The sequence below is a fragment of the Haemorhous mexicanus genome, chromosome 18 (assembly GCF_027477595.1).
Source record: "Haemorhous mexicanus isolate bHaeMex1 chromosome 18, bHaeMex1.pri, whole genome shotgun sequence".
In the NCBI taxonomy this organism is placed as follows: domain Eukaryota; kingdom Metazoa; phylum Chordata; class Aves; order Passeriformes; family Fringillidae; genus Haemorhous; species Haemorhous mexicanus.
The window spans coordinates 9722436-9741564 of NC_082358.1; the positions used below are offsets into that span (position 1 = coordinate 9722436).

The 19129-nt window shown below is 44.4% G+C and overlaps 1 protein-coding gene across 1 annotated transcript; it reads left to right on the plus strand.

Annotated features, from left to right (window-relative positions):
• The first annotated feature begins 6536 nt into the window (after positions 1 to 6536).
• On the plus strand, positions 6537 to 18704 carry PCMTD2 (protein-L-isoaspartate (D-aspartate) O-methyltransferase domain containing 2). Its single transcript, XM_059863030.1, has 6 exons — positions 6537 to 6728; positions 9096 to 9424; positions 10668 to 10770; positions 12538 to 12709; positions 13543 to 13666; positions 15180 to 18704. Exons 2-6 carry the CDS (start codon positions 9118 to 9120, stop codon positions 15563 to 15565), a joined length of 1092 nt encoding a protein of 363 aa, XP_059719013.1. The 5' UTR covers positions 6537 to 6728; positions 9096 to 9117; the 3' UTR covers positions 15566 to 18704.
• The last annotated feature ends 425 nt before the right edge of the window (positions 18705 to 19129 follow it).

A 19129-nucleotide genomic window follows, 5' to 3' on the forward strand; every position in this document is an offset into this window, starting at 1 on the left:
TGGGCATCCCAATCCTCCTCCAGTCCTGGCAAGCTGCAGAGCCACAGGACTAATCCCAGGCAAAGCAGCAGTGAGTGGGAATCCTAAGTGGGTGCCTTGAGGATGTAAGAAAGGTCAACAGCAGAGGTGGTGGCCAGGGATGGAGAAATGCATCTGTGCTGTCCAGGCAAGAAAGGAAAACAAGAGCTGTAAAATAATGCTCTGGCTTCTGAGGCTCCCACAAAGGAGATTGTTTTGTGAGGTTTGTGGGCAGCTCAAAACAGACAAGTCCAAACCTGGGTGTCCAGGTACTGGAGATGAGAAGCCCTGGGTGAATGGACCAACTGCAATATCTTGGCCAAAACTTCGTACCACAAACAGTGAGATTTTAGGGGTACGTTTAGCAGGGTAGAGAGGAGAAGGAAAGAGAGAGAGAAAATTCTTGTGAATCACAACAGACCTGCAAGATATTTCTACTGTCACCCAAAAAGTAACAGAAAGGTTTCTGCAGAGCATTCACCTCAATTTTTCTGTCACAACAGACCAATTTGAAACTGTCAGCACAAGCATCTTTGTCCTGACCATCCTGCACTGCAGTACTCATCCAGCACAGGCAGGGCTAACTGCAGAGGCTCCACTCCAGTATCATGTCATCGCATTACCCTTTCATTTCTCTTATCAATGCTGCCATTCAGTTCCACTCCTTATTCCCAGTCCTTATCACAACGAGCCAAAAAAGTGCAGAACATCAGTCAGGAGAGAAAAAAAAAAAAAAGAACAGGTGAAATTCTGATTTTGTCAGCTAAAATAGTTTCTGGATGAGCTCTGCCCACACAGAAGCTGAATCTTGGTGATTTAGTTCCCAAATTTTACATTTGCCCCCTCTCCCCCATCTCTCCTCTCAGCTCTTAGCTCAAAGTGGAGTCCTGACATTGCAAAGTGTTTATAGAATTAGCCTCCTCCTATAAACTGTTCACTGGGGCTTGTTAGCTCAATTGTTGATGCTAAATTCTTATCAGCAGAGCCACCTAAAAGAGCATTAATCAAGGAAGGCTGAACTCCCTGCCTGGGTCACAGAAATTTAATTAAACCTCGAGTAAAACTGGAAAATCATTTTGAAAAGAGAAGAGACGAATGCAAAATGTTTTTCATCATTTGACTTTGCATCTCCACAGTCAGCCGTGATTTCAAAGGGTGTTTTGCCACAGCAAAGGCTGAAGGAAACACAGAAAAGACTTTCCTCAGTGCCTCCTTTAATACAAGGTCCTGCTGCTCATCCAGGATAAATGAAATATGGAAACTCACTGATTGAGGCCTGTTAAGGACCTGCACCCACAAATGCAAAGGAGCAGAATGCAAGTCCAAGTAACCAGTGATCTCCTTGAGCAAAGTTCTGTTATGTTTAAGGTTGTGTTATGGTTATTAATTTATGGATTTGCATCTATTTTCCATTTGTTCTGCAGGAAGTCTCATGCAACAAACCATTTATTTGGCAGACACAGAGAAATATCAGTATTGGTATGACCTCGTGTGGGATATTGTGTCTAGTTCTGGGATCTCTCTTTGGAAAAAGAAAAGATTAATTTATCCTTGAACAGGTGCAGAGAAGGACTGGCAGAGTGATTAGCAGAACTGAGATCCTATCTTAGGAGAGGAGATTAAAAGAGCTTGGCTTGTTTAGCCTAGAAAAACAAAGGTTAAGAGGGGATATGATTGCTTTTCATAAATACATTCAGGGTGGGAGGAAGGGGAATGATTTATGTTAGATGGTAATACAGGTGGGAGATCAAATAAGGCACATCTTGGCCAGGAATAAATTTCCACTGGATATTTGAAGATGTTTTCCTGTGGCTGGAGGAGGGAGGTTTTGGAAAGGCCTTCTGAGCAGAATGGATGAGCCCCCATGGTCTTTGAGGGCACAAATGTGGCTGGCTCAGCCCCACCAGTGAGTCTGCAGGTGGAACACGAAGGACTGCCAAAGGCAAAGGAGGGAAGTGTGATATGGCTGCCATCTGATGGCATTTCTATTATTTATAAATCCATAAAACCCATTGATTTTATTTAATCTATGAATCACTTGAAAGATCCAGGCATGCTTTTCTCCCTCCATCAATATGAAAAGCTTGATTTCTGAGAATTTTATTTGGGAGCTACCTCCTAAATCATGGCAGATGGGCCACAACAAGGCAGCAGAGGGACAGGACAGAGAGCTGGGCTCGCTGGTGCTCCTGGCAGTACCAAGAAGAGATGAAACACCTCTCTGCTCCATGTCCCCACTGTCAGGGATGTCTGGTGACACCTCCTCCCACTCTCAGCCAGGCTGCAGCATCTCCTGGCTGCCTTCCTTTGATGACACACTTAAGTGAGATGAATCCAGGGCTTTAGGAGTCCTTTTTCCATGTGGCACTGGTTATGTGCGGTGCAATCCAGTGGAAATCAAGACATATGTTCTTCCTCTTGCTTCAGCAATTACTCACAGAGCCCTGAGATGAAGTGAAGCAAGAGGACACACACACACACATACACACACACACACACACACACACACATATATATATAAATACAGAAATCCTTTGCATGGGTAAGAGGAGCTCAAGTGATTTGCTGTCAGTATGTTAATATTAATTCCAGTGTAAGTGCATATGTCTGCATGTATTTGCATATATGCATGTGTGTGCATATGCATATATGAAATATTTGCATATGAAAGTGCTATAGAGCCAAACTGACCACAGAAAAGGCAACACAGCATATTTTATGAAAAGAAAAAAAATACAGTGAAAATATACCCCTATGATTTAATGCTCCCCCAGCTCTTAATTTATGTGAGTCCTCCTGTCACTCACTAATTACCCTGCTGACTTAACCAACCATCTGTATCACCAGGCTGCAGGTCAGCTCAGTCTGCCGGGCCCTGGTTTGGGGGCTAAAATGCATTTCTGCTGTTTGATCTTCCAAATAAATGAAACATCTGATTTTAACTCAACATCACTAAGAGATCAGAAGTTAATTCATGCTGACTGTTGTTTTGAAAATATTTATTAAAGAAATTGGTGTTAAAAAAAAGAAGTCGGAAACTGTAGAACATGGGGAAATAAAGACAAGGAAAATCTTGGCTTCAGCTTGGCCTTGTGAAATTGCTCGCTCTCAGCAATTATCTCAGCTAATGAAGGATGGAGACTGATTCTCCCTGGTGAGACTGTGGTTGCTGAGAGCAGGGACTTGTGCCTGCCCCAGCCCGGGAGATGCTGAGGTGCCACCTCCGAACCCGGAGGCAATGCCTGTACTGCTGGGGACACCTTGTGGTGCAGGGCTGGGACAGAAACGCTGCCATTGAAATGCCACCAGGGCCTGCTTTCCTAATCCTGCTCCTCTTTTTCCATTCCCAGGGGTGCTGGGGCTCTCCAAGCCAGGGGCAGCTGCCCACAGGCAGGGGAGAGTCACTGATTATTGCTGACTCTAACTCCTGGCTCACAAAGCCCCAGTGAGCTCTAAAGAGGAGAGGAAGGAATTTGTACAGAGCAGGGAAAGAAGAAACACAGAGAATCAGCAGCTGGAGACCCATGGAATGATGAAACAAACTACCGTGGTTTTTGTTCTAAATGTGGGGATTTTTGCAGTATTATCAGGCAATTTTTGGTATCCCCCAGAGCTGGAGCTCCATGCTCTGACACCCATGGAGGTGTTTTCAGCCACAGCTGCATTCTTGAAGGAAAGAGATGGGGAAAAGCTGCCAGGGGAGGAGAGACAGTGGGAAGCTGGGGTTGAGCCCATGGAGCAGTGACAGTGGGGCTGTCTGGGCACAGTGTGGCACGAGAGATTTGGGCCATGGGCAGCAGAGAGTTAGAGGCGCAGAAAACAATGTGTTCCCTGGGGATGATGTGTCCTTTCTGCTGCTCCCTCCCCATGGCTGTGCTCCTGACAGGTTTGGGGTGCAGGCAATGAGGTGGGGATCTGCAGTGGGTAAATGTCCTCCTTGTGTGGGTTTTTTCCTGGCTAATCCCTGTAATTCTCTGGCTGGAAACAGAAGCTGCAAGCCTCACTGATCTTGGCAGTTTAAGGCTGCTAGGATTCATGAATACAATTGGGAGGGAATAGGGGATTTGGGAATCCCTAAAACATCCCTCAGGTTCTTACTGGGCTTCCTGAGGACTCGTTGCTGCCAGAAAGAAGCACAAGCACTGCTCTCCTCTGCCCCTGTGAGCTCTCTGCTGGCAGCACAGCTGCTTTAGCAACAATTGCAATTTTTTTTTTTTTAACCCAGCTTTTATTTCAACAATTTTTGCACTAAAAAAACCCCCCAAAACCCAAACCCCAACTGCTATCTTTCAAGTGATTTGAGCAGCAAAGGGAGCAGATGCTGAATGAAATCACACGTGCAGGAGTTTGTGTGTCCTGCGTTTGCAGTTTCCAGCGGGTTGCCATTATCCCTGAGCATTCTCCGTGTGAAAGATGAGGAGAGTGCAATCACCACGGCCTGTTTCGGTTGAATCAGCAAGGAGGAGTTTCAGAGCTGGCTCTCCACGAATAATCCCATTCTCCCAGGCAGCTGTCTTCTGCAAAATGAAAGTGCAGACATCTACAGTATTACCCTGCTCTTGTTTGCAGAGTCTGCTGTTATCACGTTAATGAAGGGAGCTGAGATAATCACCTTAAAGCATAAATAAATCTCGGATGCTGATTCACTTTCTCCTGTTTGAGTCTCATTTACCAGGGTAATTCTTATTTTTTTTCCGCTGCAGGCTTGTTGTGTCTGCCAAGACAGCTTTTTTTTTTTTTTTCACAATTCATCTCCAGAGAACTTGAATTAAGAGGACTCTTGTCTTCTTGCAGTTATTCCTTCTCATTTTGCAGCCAATGGAGTCCTAGATCCAAGGCCAGGCCAGACAGTTTTATCAAATCTGCAGCATCAGCCAGTGCTGGGTGGGTCACTTACACATGAAAACAAACACACACTTTCAGAGGATAATTTCTCTCAGTCTTAGACAGGTGACAGGAGACACCTTTTCCCCAGGTCACTGAAGGAGCTCACACGGGTGTGTAAAATTTAAATTTGTGGCCTAACACTCAGTTATGGGACAGGGATCCCATACAAAATGAACGGCATGTCAGATGTTGTGAAGTTTCACAATATTCCATGTTTCCTTCAAGCCCCTGGAATCAGGTGAATCTGCATCTCACTTATTTATCCCTCAGTAAATTCACATCTGGTATTCATGCTTGCGGGGGGGGGGGGGGGAAATCTGATCATGTGACTAAATTTGGATGTTCATCAGCTCAAAATGAAGAATATCTACCAGTTCCCAGCACATTTTTTTTTTCCCTAAGTTTCCATGGTTTTTTCCCAAGCCTGACTAATGATACCAGAACATCTGGTCCTGGCCAGGCTTCGCTCAGGAGGTTTGGCTCCTGTGTCTGTGCCAGCAGCTCACTGGCATCCCCCAGCTCCTGCATCCCTCCTGCATCCTGGGATGCCTTGAGAAGGCTGACCTAGAACAGAGACTAGATGGAATTAAAGAATAAATTAGGGATTTATTAAAAGGATCTCCTTAATGGATCCACCTTGAGCAGCACAAGAGCCCAGCCAGGGCTGCACCCAAGATGAACCAAAATGGTCCCAAAATGCACGTCCGGGCACGGGGTCTCTCACTTTATAAGTTCTGCTCCATTTGCATATTGGAGTTAATTTTCCAATTACAGTTTTAGGTTATGAACTCATATCCTGCTTGTTATTTTCTCTTCAGTCCACGTTGTTTATGTTCTCGAGCCTGAGATTTGGATCATTTGTCCTTGGTCTCCAGCTAGAGAAGGAATTGTTTTGTCTCCCCACTCTGTGAAGAGAACTTACTATCCCTAATATGAAGCTCAGAAACACACAGTAAAGCAGCACTGAATCTGAAAAATATAAGAGCTAAAACCTGAGGCATCACCGGGATGCCCCAATCCCACAAGGTGCTTCACAGCGCCATCGCAGGCCACCAGGCCTGGGACAGCTGGGACACCTGGGCCATGAGATGGGTGATCAGGTGTGGAGATGGAGCCTTGGTGGTGAGGTGAAGGAGCAGCTGTGGAGATGGAGCCTTGGTGGTGAGGTGGAGGAGCAGCTGTGGAGATGGAGCCTTGGTGGTGAGGTGGAGGAGCAGCTGTGGAGATGAAGCCTCGTGCCGGCAACAAGAACTTTGGGAAGGGCAGAGTCCAGGAATGAGGAAAGGCATCCAGCCTGTGATAGGGAGATGGGCCCAGGAGCTCTGCGATGGGAAAAACGAGAGTCACAGCCTGTGTCTGGTCCTGGTACGTTACACTGAGTGTGCATGGCAAAGTTTGGGTAGTGGGGTGGCTTCTGGGAGAAGCTGCTGGAAGTTTTCCCGGATCTGATGGAGCCAATTCCAGCCGGCTCCATCCGCTCGACTCCCCTCACGGAACCAGCCGTGGTACAGTCCTGCCCCACCCCGCGCCGCCTCTGCGTGGTACGGCCCAGACTGCGCCCCCCACCGGCCAGCAGTAATGTGCTCCCTCCCCCCCGGCCGCGGTAGTGGTCCGCTCCGCGCATGCGCAGTGCCGCGAGCGGAGCTCAGCTGGGCAGTGTTTACACCCGAGCGCGCCGGCCTGGGCAGTGCCGAGCGGAGCCGAGCGGAGTCGAACTGAACCGCTGCCAGGCGGAACCGAACCGAACGGAGCCGAGGCGAACCGAAACGAGACCAACCGAAGGAAGCCGAGCCGAGCCGAACGGAGCCGAACCATCCGTTGAGGTACTGCTTTTGTCTGAAATCCCGGAATAACCTCCCTTGTGCCAGTCCCGGTGCCGTGCCGGGGCAGGGTCTGCCCTGGAGACCTGCGGGGGCGAGCAGGCCCGGCTCTGTGCCTCGAGCGTTGTTTGGAGCCCTCCCCGAGCGGTGCTGCTGTGCCGCGGCTGCAGCCGCAGGTTCCCGTGCTGTGCTCCGGGCTGGGCGCTCGGTTCCTGTTCGGGTTTGTTTTCCTCAGAGGGGAGGAGGGCAACGAGGACATGGTTCAACAGGCAGAGCCGCCTTTGGTGGCTCTGTTTTGCCACCTTTGATGGCTCTGTTTTGCCACCTTTGGTGTCCCTGTTTTGGGCAGCGGCCCGGGTTTCTGCCTGTGGACTTTGTCCCTGCTCAGATTTGGGGAAATCTCTGCTTTGCCTTAGAAGCGAGGAAAATGCAACCGGGGTTTGCTGCGGAGGGAGGGGTTTGTTTTGAAAAGTTTAATAAATATAAGCCCTAGTGGGTTCCCATTTCCCACCAAGTGAAGCGAAGGTGTGGAATCATGAAGAGAGGAGTTTGAATGTCAGAATTTGAAGTTGTGCCTATAAAACACGCATTTTACTGGAAGTAGGTTAATGTCCAGGGAAAGTGATGATTTCAGAAGTGACTGACACCTGTCACAGGGCGGATATTCCCTGCTCCCATTATGAAAATGTCTCCGCCAGCTGTGTTTGTTGTTGTTTTCCATGGAGTAGAACATGGAAGAGCACTTGTTGTCCATGGAGCTGAGCTGAAACCAGGTCAGACCAGTTGTCCCAGTGGGCTTGCGTACATCAGCAGGAATTTGTTTGGGATCCAAAGTGGAGCACTGTTAAAGGCACAAGTTCTTGCTTTAAATCTAAAAATGTAGACTTTTTTTTTTTTTTTTTTTTAGTAGCAAAAAGAGTGGAATAATGAAGGAAGCCTAAGAACAAAAATATATAAAAGAAAGTCAAGGGAATCAAGATCTTTATTGAAGAAAGCATTTTAATGTAGAATGTTAAATAAAAGACTAAAGATACAGGCAGCCCTGTATTGCAAATGCAGTAAGGTTTTGTGTATGTAAAAGGAGGGGGAAAAAATAATTGGTACATTAACCCACCTGAACCTTCAAACTGATGTGTTCCCACTGTGAAGTAATGAAACAGAGTCATTTTTTGTAGAGAAAATGAAGGAGTAACTGTGGAAAGGGGAGGTGTGATGTTTTATTTCAAGTGTTTTTAATGGTCTTGAACTGGATTGATGTGTTTGAGACATGAATGGATTAAGAACTGGCTCGAGTTCCCTGCCTAAGTATATCCTGTTTTGTGTGCCTCTACAGGTAATCAGAACGGTGTGTTATTTGAAAACTGTGAAATCTCCTTGGAGTCCTGTAGCTTTGCTTTGTTTCCTCAGAAAATGAAAGTTTATAATTTGCTCTGGCTGAATGTAACAAATAAAGCCCAACAATTTCGCTGTAGGCAGATTTTCTGATCCCAGGAATGAACTCCAGAGCTGCTGCTTCGTGGTTATTACTGTGAGCAGGGAAAGGCATTGTAAACAAACACAGCTTAAAATCACGTTGTGCTTTCTGGAAGGGGTTTTTTTCCCTTGATATATGAGAAGGGGAGAAGAAGCCAGGTTAATTTTGAGTGGTTTTGTTCCCCTGTAGGTTTTCCTTTAAAACCTGTAGGCTGCATTGGGAATTCTCTGTGGAGCTGCTGTCTGTGTCATTAAGTGCTTTACTAATGGTGGTGGCTCAGGCTCTGGAGATGAGCTGTGTGAAAGTGCATTTGCTAAAGTGCATTTACCAAAGTAAGCAAGGTTGACAGGTCAGAGTGTTGTTGGGTTTTTTGAACCTCTGTGCAGTCGACATCCTGATGCACATTCTAAGGAAATGCAATTTGAGATTTTTCTGGATTTTCTGCCTATTTCTTAGTCTTGTCAGGCGCATTCAGAGATGAAAAGTTTGTGTGTGACAGGAGCTCTGACAGACAGCCCAAACTTGCCCTGTTGTTTGGGCTTGCAGTGAAAAATGACCCCTAAGCGCAGGAGCTGGAATAATCCTTTCTATAAAAGGGTTCAGTGGAAAAGCTGATGTGCTGGTGAAACGGTGGGAGGGTTTGAAGACAGGCCTTGCACATTGAAATTGCCTATTGTGATTTTTTTTTTCCCCACTGGTGTCAGGTACTGGATGCCAGATCTGCTGCATTTTGTTTGCTATTGTTGGCATGGGGGACGGGAGCGCTGGGGTGAGGTTTTTCTGGAGCTTGGAGTAGGTAAAGATTTCTCTCAAAGTACTCCTTGTACAGCAGCATAATTTAGTGTTGGAATGCATGTTCTGTACCTCACCTTGCTTTGTTGTTATTTCCCTTTCAGTGTTTATAGGAGGCTGCTGAAGATGGGAGGTGCAGTGAGTGCAGGAGAAGACAACGATGAATTAATTGATAACCTGAAGGAGGCCCAGTACATCAGGACAGAGCTGGTGGAACAGGCATTCCGAGCCATTGATAGGGCAGATTACTACCTGGAGGAGTTCAAAGACAATGCCTACAAGGACTTGGCATGGAAGCATGGAAATATTCATCTCTCAGCACCGTGCATTTACTCAGAGGTGATGGAAGCTTTGGACCTGCAACCAGGGCTGTCGTTTCTGAACCTTGGCAGTGGCACTGGTTATCTGAGTTCCATGGTTGGACTCATCCTGGGTAAATACTTCTTCAGTCATGTTAACTGGTTGTCTTAGAGCTTTAAAAACAAGTTTTGAAATCGGGGATGAGGTATTCCTCCACTAATGGAGCTAAAAGGGTAGCTGGGAAAGTAAAGAATGCATTAATCCAGCTCGGCAATTTATCGGGTTTCTCACAGCCTTCTCTGGAACTGGATGGGATCCAGATTTCTGTGGCAGATCAGAACAGGCAGCAATGTAGTTCCAAAGGTGGCTGTAGTGGATTCCTGCAGGTCTGGACACAAACCTGGGTTTGTTTCCCCTTAAGCAAGACCCCAGGTCAGGATCAGGAGTGCAGAGTTGAACCTGGGACTGAGCAAGTCTTCAAAAAGCTGTGAGTGCTCTGTGCCTGGTTTGTGTTCACAGCCCTGTCTGAGACAGGTTTGAGATCCACTTTTGACTCTTAACTCCCCAACACACAGGTGGGAATATTCTCTGGAAAACCCTTTAATGCAGCAGAACTGATTTTGTGACCACATCTACAGTGGCACAAAGCAAATTATCCAAGTGGAATTGGACAATTTAAATTCCCCCTGCAGTGTTTCAATCAGATTTGTGCTGCCAGGATAGACAGCAAGTGGCTATAGGGTAAAATTTGGGGAAGTGTCCAGAATTTTAACTGCTGGGATGTTTATTCTCAGGGTAAAGTCTCATTTCCCATTTGTGATTTTCTCCTAGGTTTGTTGACATTACTTAGAATACCAATTTGTAACTCCAGGGCTTTTATTTTCTTTTTGCAAAAGTTACCCTGTCAGTTCTGAATAAAAAGCACAAGTGCTGAGCAACTTTTGTATTTTCCAGTTTGTTTTTGCTGTTAATTGAGGTACAGTGTGTGATGACTAGTTCCTGGTTAATTGCAGAGATTTTTAGGAAGGGGGTGCAAAAATAACATGGATGTACTAAAACATGCAGGCCATTGGGATTTTATTCCAGTTAGTCATTTTCACAGCAATGGCATCAGTGTCTCTCTCCTATAGAGAAGTTTCCTGCATAGTTAAGAGCAAATGATTCAGAATCAGCTGTGCACAAGAGGCTCAATTGCTGCCAGAAATTGCGGGTATAGGGTGGCAAATCCCATTGTAGCAGTGAGAGAGCTGACCCCACACAAACACCAACTCTGACACTCATGTAACAATCTGCTGGAGGAAGGAACCCAAAGTGTGTTAATCCTGCTGGATTTTGTGTTGTTGCTGTTGCCATCCCCTGGTGTTCTGCCCTTGCAGGTCCTTTTGGGGTTAACCACGGTGTGGAGCTTCACTCTGACGTGATCGAGTACGCCAAGCAGAAATTGGACTTTTTCATTAAAACAAGCGACAGCTTTGACAAGTAAGAATTCAAAATGCCTGTTGGGATTAATTTTGTGCTTTTGGCTTTACTCAGGGCAGTTCTTGCTCCCATGTGGCCCCTCTGGATTCAGGGTAATCTGAGGATTCAGGCTCCTTAGGCTTGCTGAGCTGCAGTGTGTGACCTTCGAAGCCTGTGTGTGTCGGGGGGAGTTTCAGAAATGTTTGCAGAGTTTTTAATAGCAGTGCTGATGTTGCAGGGCTTAGAGGGAGCTGAGGAAGTTTGTTTATTTTTAAATGCACTTGCAGTAACACCTTAAAACTTGCAAGAAGCAATACTTGGTTGTGCCTGTGATCTGAGAGCCTGCATAGTGATGAGATTATGAACTGGTTTTTGTAGTGGCCTAATATGTTTTATCTGAGAAGAAGGAAAAATGGCATTTTAAAATATGAAGGTAGTTTTATGATGATTAAGTTGGTACTAAAACTGCCTAGGATTTGATTTATGTTCTTCCTTAGACCCTCCATTCTGCTGCTGTCACAAGTAATAACTTCCCAGCTAGATAACCATTGCCAATAGTAACCTCAGCAATAAAAGTTGTGGCTGTCACATTTTTGGATCTGTTTCACAGTTTGTTCAAACAGGGAAGCAGTGCATCTGTGAATACCTGATATCCTCCTCTCCTGGGAGGAAGAAAATGAAAATCATGGCATGCAGGATTTTAGGCTACTCAGCCTTTTGCTGTTCCTGCTGCCCTGGGAAGCTGCTGAGGAGGGGGTTGTATATTCTGCATGTTGGCAGAAGACTGAAAGTTTCTGGTGCCCAACAGGGGGTTTTTTCAGTCATGTTGCTGTTGTTTGAGGAGTTTTTTTAAGGAAGACTTTCTTCTCTCTCCATACAAATATAGCAATGGAGCAGAAGCAGGCTGAATTCAGAAATTACCATGCCTGGAAAATTGGCTTTGCTGAGAGATGTCTGCTGGGTTGTGCTCCTGGAACAGTGTGTGCAGGAACTGTTCTCTGGCTGCTCTGAATGTCCAGCCCTCTTTGCAAACCCAGAAGGCTCCAGGAAGCATTAGGAATAAATAGGTGCTATGTTGAGCTGCCACTCAAGATACCAGTAAAAGAATGGATGTGTTGAACAACTTCTACCAAAATCAGCCTTTAAACATAGGGCTTAAAACTTCAGGAGTTTTGGCGCTTGTAAGAAAACCAGAGGCATCAGAGAATCACTCATTTTTCTTTTAAACCAAGTCAGAAATACTGCAGGCAAAAAGTCTTTTTTATGGCGGGTGAAAACACAGTTCTTTTGAAGCTGATGGGAAAACTGTCATTGGCTTCAGCACAGCTTACTTCTGTATCATCAGGTGGTAATTCCCCACGTTTGAAAACCAGTTAAAAGCTTTTGAAAATGCAAAAATAAACACAGGTGCAGTCCTTAAAAGACTTTGACATTTGGAAGCGCAGGTCTAGTATTTGTATTTGCATTTTATAACTGAGTCAGCATCAGGTGACTAAAAATAGCTTGTTCTGAAGAGTTACCTGCAGCTCAAATATGATATTATGCATCCTTATCCTTTGGAGATTTTAATCCATTAATTCTGACCTCATTTTTCTGTTGTTTTGAGACTTCTAGCTGTGGTCTGTTACAATAGTGTCTAGAATAGATGGGCTTTGGAGGAGAAATCCTGTAAAACTGTGGGGTTTTTTTCCAGTGTTTTCTATAGTTCAATTTTTCCAGAATTGTGAAAACAATTTATTTTGATAAATCACTTTATTCTTGTCTAATACAAGTCTTTTTCACTTTCAGGTTTGAATTTTGTGAGCCATCCTTTGTCATTGGCAATTGTTTAGAGATTTCTCCAGACTGCACTCAGTATGACCGTGTTTACTGTGGTGCTGGAGTCCAGAAGGAGCATGAGGACTACATGAAGAGCCTGTTGAAAGTTGGGGGAATCCTTGTCATGCCTCTAGAAGAGAAGGTTGAGTGTCTTTTTACTCATATTTCAGTTATTCTTAATTCTGATCTTGGTTTAGTCAGTAGCTGTTCCTTTATCTTGTCCTTGTAGCAGGCTGAAGAAAGAATTAAGTGCATTGGTTTTCACAATGACTGAAAATTGACCTTTGCACATTCCTAATATTTAAGAAATTTGCAGTTTTGCAGTCTTCCATATATTACAATCTTTTGTTAATTGCAATTTTACTTCCACACTGCAGAAAATGTGGGCAAAGCTTTGTTTAATTATATAATTTAGTGTTGTGCTTAATGGCAAAACACAACTTTTTGCTCCCTGACTGGCTCTTGAAAGGGCATGCAGGATGTCTCTATTTACAAGTGTCAGTGGATTCTTTTAGTAAAAAGTGGGTCAAGTGCCTGACCTTTTACCACTGTCAGGGAACATGAGAGGAGCTGGGTGCAGGGTTTCTTCCCAGTAAGAGGCTGTGCAGTAGGTTGGGGTAGGAGATTTGATCTGTGACCTTTTCAGGAGCGAGTGCTCATGGTGACTCAGGAATTTTCCTGGAGGTCAGACACAGCTGCTCTGGTCCAGCCTGGAGGAAGATCTGGGCAAGCAGAGTGACCCAAATTACCAGTGCCCATGCTCTGTTGGAATAGATGAAGTTACTTGGGGCTAGTCCTGCAAGGAGTTCCCAATTTCTTTTCAAAAAACCAATGTTGTTTCTCATCACCTTTTACTGTTGCAGCTTCCAGTACTTCAGCTTGTCCAGGCAGAAAAGTCATTTGTTCATTTTTTTTTTGTTCAAAAATCTCACTGTAGTTCCCACAATGGACAATAATCTCTTTGTTTTTCTTCAGTTGACTAAGATAACTCGGACTGGTCCTTCTGCCTGGGAGACCAAGAAGATTCTTGCTGTTTCCTTTGCTCCTTTGATTCAGCCAAACCACACAGATTCAGGAAAATCAAGGCTTGTTCACTTGCGTGAGTACAGATATTCCTGAGCTTGGGGGAGTTCCTTCTGCTTGGCTCTGAGCTGTAAGATCCCTGGGTATCCTTTCCAAGAAAATTACTCCAAGTCATTCCTGTTTTTTGAACAGCTGTCTGTCTTGTGTAAGCATTGGAGTTGAATGAAGTAAATTCTAAATCACAGACTCACAGAATGGCCTGGGTTGGAAGGGAGATCATCTAATTCCAATATCCCTGCTGTGAGCAGGGACACCTTCCACTGGGCCATCATTCTGGACACAGATTATTTCCTGTGAAGTTGTACCTGAACTTTGCAGGGTGTTTTGTCCTTGTTTCTGCTCATTCTGTTCCAGTCCTGAATGATTGAATCCTGTCATGGTTCTCAGGCACTGTGCCACAAGGAGAGGGAAATAAACAAGCACTACCTGTGAACAAATGTTATATTTACTCAAAGACCCTCTCCCTCAGCAGTCCAGAATTGTCCTGAACCTGGAATGCTTGAGGGATACAAATTGTGCAGTTCTTGGTTAGCTGTTTGAAATGCAGGTTGTATCAGTGGCCCCAATCTTTAGATTAAGACTTCAGTGTCAAGAGGCCTCTTAAGAACACATGAAGACAGAGGTACTTTCATAAACAGATTAGTCAGGCTTTGGTCTTAACCTGGAAAGGTGTCTGCATGAGAGGAGCTCAGGAAACAGTCTGCAGCATGCTAGGAAGTCCAATAAAAGTGCCTATTTCAGCATGTTCTCACTTTTAGTGAGACCTGCCCATGAATTATATGTAGTTATTTTCTCCTTTTTTCATTCAGGTCCCAGGCTCACTTCTTGGCAGAGGACAGGGACTTTTTGTGTCAGTTTTAATTCATTTTAGTTCATAGTTCTGTGTGCATCTATACATTTTTAAAATTTTTTGCTGCATTTCTAAGCTGGCAGCAAGTAAGTGCAGAAGACAGAATAGTCTTCCAAGCCATTAATGTGGGAGGCATTTTAATACACTAACTTACTGTGATGTTGCTATAATTACTTGTACAAAATGGTTTCCAGCCTGTCTTCACTCACTAAGTCTGAAGCAGTTTTTGAAGACCATAAATAGTACTTGTGTTTTATAAGTGGAGAACTTGGCAAAGCTGAAGGAACTGAACAATAGAAAAATCATTTTATGGAAGAATTAAACAGACTTCAGGTTTAGTTCTCTACCAGAGGAAAATACCTGATTCTAAGCCATGAAACGACCACAGCTCCCACCACTAAGTCTGCATTCAAACAATATTTAAGATGTGCATCTTAGAATAATTGAGAACTTGAAATCAAGGCAGGAATTTTTTTAATGAGAGAAACGCACAATTAAATTTTGTTCGGAAAGTTGCAACACAGTTTATCCGAGTTGACAGGAGCTGAATAGAGCTGTTTGTGTAATCCCAGCAGGGAATTCAAATGGCCTGGTTTAATCTGAGCAAACAGAACTTTTCCTAGGAGTACCTCTGGGGGAAGTTTCTCCCTCTGCGCTCACAGGTTTTGTTCGCTTGCAGCTCCTGTGGCCGTTCGCAGCCTGCAGGACCTGGCTCGCATCGCCATCCGAGGCACCATCAAGAAGATCATCCACCAGGAGGCCCTGGGCAGGGCTGGGGACGGCCTCAAGAGCCCACCCAGGTTCAAGAGGAGGCGGCTGCGGCGCCGGCGCATGGAGACCATCGTGTTCCTGGACAAGGAGGTGTTCGCCAGCCGCATCTCCAGCCCCTCCGACGACAACAACAACTGCGAGGACATGGAGGAGGAGAGGCTGGAGGAGGAGGAGGAATCCAAACCCTCTGAACTAAAGCCAGACCCTCCTGTAAACTTTTTGAGAGAAAAGGTCTTGAGCCTGCCGTTGCCCGATCCCTTGAAGTATTACTTGCTTTATTACAGGGAAAAGTAGTTTTTCTTCTTTTAGGAAGTGGGAAGTAGGCAGAGAATAAAGTATTCCTTAGGGCTTGATAAACATGTCCCACTTGCTTGCCTGCCATTGTGACACCCGAGGCAGTAGGCTGGCTGGGGAATGTGGCTGCTGTAAACTTTGACATTATAGCTTTTTTGAGTTCTTTCTTTCTTCTCAGTTGTGTGCTATAGTTTTATTCTACAGCAGGGATTCCTTAGGAAGCAAGTTGGTGAAATGCTCAGCTGCTTATTTAAAGGAGGATTTAATTCCCTCAAAACTAACTGACGGAGATATTCCTAAAAATCTCATGGCTGCTGTACCGAATATCAGTTGGGAAAAACTCCTGAGCAGCTCCCCAAAGACCTTTCCTGTCTGTGCTCTCTCCCACTAAACCTGCCATGTATTTGCCATGGTGTGTGTTTAATGGAGGATGAAGATTATTAGTTAAAACCTGACCTGGCAGATCATGTTTCTTCCAGTAATCTGAAAAGCACAACCTTTACAGAAAGGAAAGAATTTTTGGCATTACCCTTGTGGCATCCAGGTTTTGAATGAGAAGGAAGGTATCAGCTCCCCTTTGGTTGGTCTGCTTTGCTTATAAATGATATATAATTTTTCAGTAAAAAGTGTTTTACAAAATACTGTTTTTTAAATGGAAAACCCCTGTTCTAGAGAACAAGTTGTTAGGTTTTTGTGGTTCTTTCAAAGCGACGGAGGCAAGTGAGGAATTGCAAAGCTTTTTAACTTTGACAGGATGCAAGGTAGGGTTGGGACTGCTGTCTCTGAAAATGTTTACAGAGTAATTCTGAGTGGGGAAAAGGGTAGAGAAGAGCTGCAGAGCAGTGAGTTTGTGCAAGCTGAAAGCAGTATCTGTGGGTTTTGCTGTCATGTGAAATAGATCATCTGGGCTGAGCAGAGTGAGGTGCAGAGCACCAGTCTGAGCAATAAATCAGCCAGAGTTTTGTGGAGGGTCTGCAGAACCTGAGAGCAGCCTAGAGAGCCAAACTGATGCAGTTCTCAGGTGTTCTGTGTGTGTGCCCCTGCTGTGGCAAGGTGGCCAGAATGCAACTTGTTCACAAGTGTTCCACAGTGGAGTGGAGCTGCTCATCTGGGTAGGTGATTTTATTCCTGCAGCAATGAAGTAGAAATTTTAACAGGTTCATATGGAAAGACTCATCACTCTGCAGTTCTGTAGATGTGAGCTGTAATTTTTATTCCCAAAACTCTCTGTCATGGTGATGGAAGGGATGCCATGGAATCATAGGATCACAGAATGGTTTGGGTTGGAAGGGACCTTAAAGATAGTCTTATTCCAGCCCCTGCCATATCCAGGGACACCTTCCTCTAGGCCAGGTTGCTCCCAGCCCCATCCAGCCTGGCCTTGGGCAGTTCCAGGAATGGGGAGTCCACAATGTCTGTGGATGATAAAATGGATGATAAAATACTGTGTTTAGAAGAGGTTTACTTGGTTCAGCCTGTTTGGGAAATGTACCTGAACTGGTAAAGGCTGGAAAGAAAGCCTGGAGTCTGTGTTGGTGTGAAATAGTCCTAAAGCTGGGGGGCATGAAAAGCTCTCTCTCAGCAGGTAATGAAGCTGTGTTAAGGCATTGCCCCATCGGAAGCACTTAAGTTGGTATCACTTTGATATCTTTTGGTTTTTTTATGTCTGCTGTCTCCTCATTTTCTGAGGAGGAATGAGTGAAGACTGTATTGCCAAATGGTCCTGAGTTGCACAACTTGCTTAATGAAAAATAGTTTCAAAGTTCTGTGTGGCTTTGAAAATAAATGAGTAACATATATGTGTAAGCCTGAAGTGGAGAACTTTCCTTCCTTAAGAGGATTTTTGTGTCTCTTTGGGAATATTGTCTGATAATCCTGTATCATGTGGCTGCTGGCATGTAACACAGTCATAGGCTGGGTTTTGTCTCTGGTTTCCTGTCTCCACTTCTGATCTCAATGGTACCCCAAGTTATCTTGCTCCTCTGGATTTTGATTTCTTTATTTGCAGTGGGGCAGTTCTGTGGTCACTGAGCTGATGTTTCCTGTAAAGGTGCACGTCCCCATCATTGAATTCTGGCAACTCCCATGAATTTCTTTCTACAGATGCAAATCCTGAATGTGGTGGTAAATAGAGGGTTAATAGAATCTGTGTGTAATTATTCTCAGTGCTTCCCTACAGGCTGTGGCCTCTTATTTGTTGGAAAAGTCTGTTTCATGGGTGTCATGGCAGGTATGTGCCTTTCTGGATTGTGGCACAATTTCCACACCCCTCCATAGTGCCAGGTCCCTCCTGCTTTTGGCTACCAGGTCATCCTTCAGTTTAATCATAACACTTTTAAAGAAGTCCCTTTAAAATTGACATTAAACTTCAGGTTCCTGTTAGTAAGCCTTGAAGAGCTTCTGTTAAAGCTGACCAGTTGAGGGAGGATCATCTTTCGTTTATCCCTAGTTTGGTTTTTATCCCCATCCCAGCCCCAGTTGTAAAAGGTATTTTATCAGATTTTTTCACCAGATTTGCCTTTTTTATTACATTTGCTAGATTTTTGTAGCTTTCTATAAGATGCATAAATACTGCTATTTTTTCCTGGATAAGGTTGAATAAATAAATATATATATATATATATATACAGGAAATGTATGTTCTAGGTTGTCAAATTGTCCTCTTGTCCAAAAAATCCCCACAGATCTAAACAGATAGTAGAAATTCTATGTATTATATAACTGTGAAATAGTTTTGCTTATAGCCTGTAAATAAAGGGGAATTGTAAATACATTTTCCCTGTGCACAAGCACTTGCACTGTAGTTTTGTAGGCATTTCTAGCAGAGGGATGGAGGCAGAGCTGGGTTTGTGTGGATCTGTGACCTGTCCAGGAATTGTACCTGCTTTGTTTCCTTTTGTGTTCTCAGTAGTTGTCACTTTTCTTTTGTATGTCATTCCTTTTAGGTTTTAATCCTGCAGCAATTTTGCAAAGAGAACTGAACTTCAAGCTGCTTTAGTCATGAGTGTGTAAGCTGAAAATCTGTATAGAAACTAGAGTTCAGTTGGCCTGAGGCATGCAGAAGTGTTATGCAATTTAAACTTTATTATTAAGTGTTTCTGTATCAATAAATTCAGTAAAAACGTTTTAGCCTTCTTAACATGGCTTTGCATTATGTTGTGATTAGAATACTTTGTAGGTGAGTGCTTATTTCTGTGTTGGAGGTCAAGACACAAAAACAGCAGAAAAAATGCTTAACAATATGGTGCAGGTGCATAGTTTTAGATGAACTCCTCAAAATGTGTTCTCTCAAACCTGACCAGATGAAGAATTCCAAACCTTGAGGTAATGCAGCTGTGCAGGATGAATTTTGGGATCAGCACACACAGCACTGATGTAGATTTAATGTGTCAGAGTGGTTAAAAAGTGGACTTAGTTCCCTGGCTGTTTGACCTGCAAGCAACAGATATCAAAAGGTGATTTCATCCATTTCTGTACTTCAAGGAGTTGCCTAAGCCAAAGGAGTCAGGAGTTTGTTCTGTGCATTCTGAACTGCAGCTCCCCTCTTGTCCCCTGGGCTCTGAG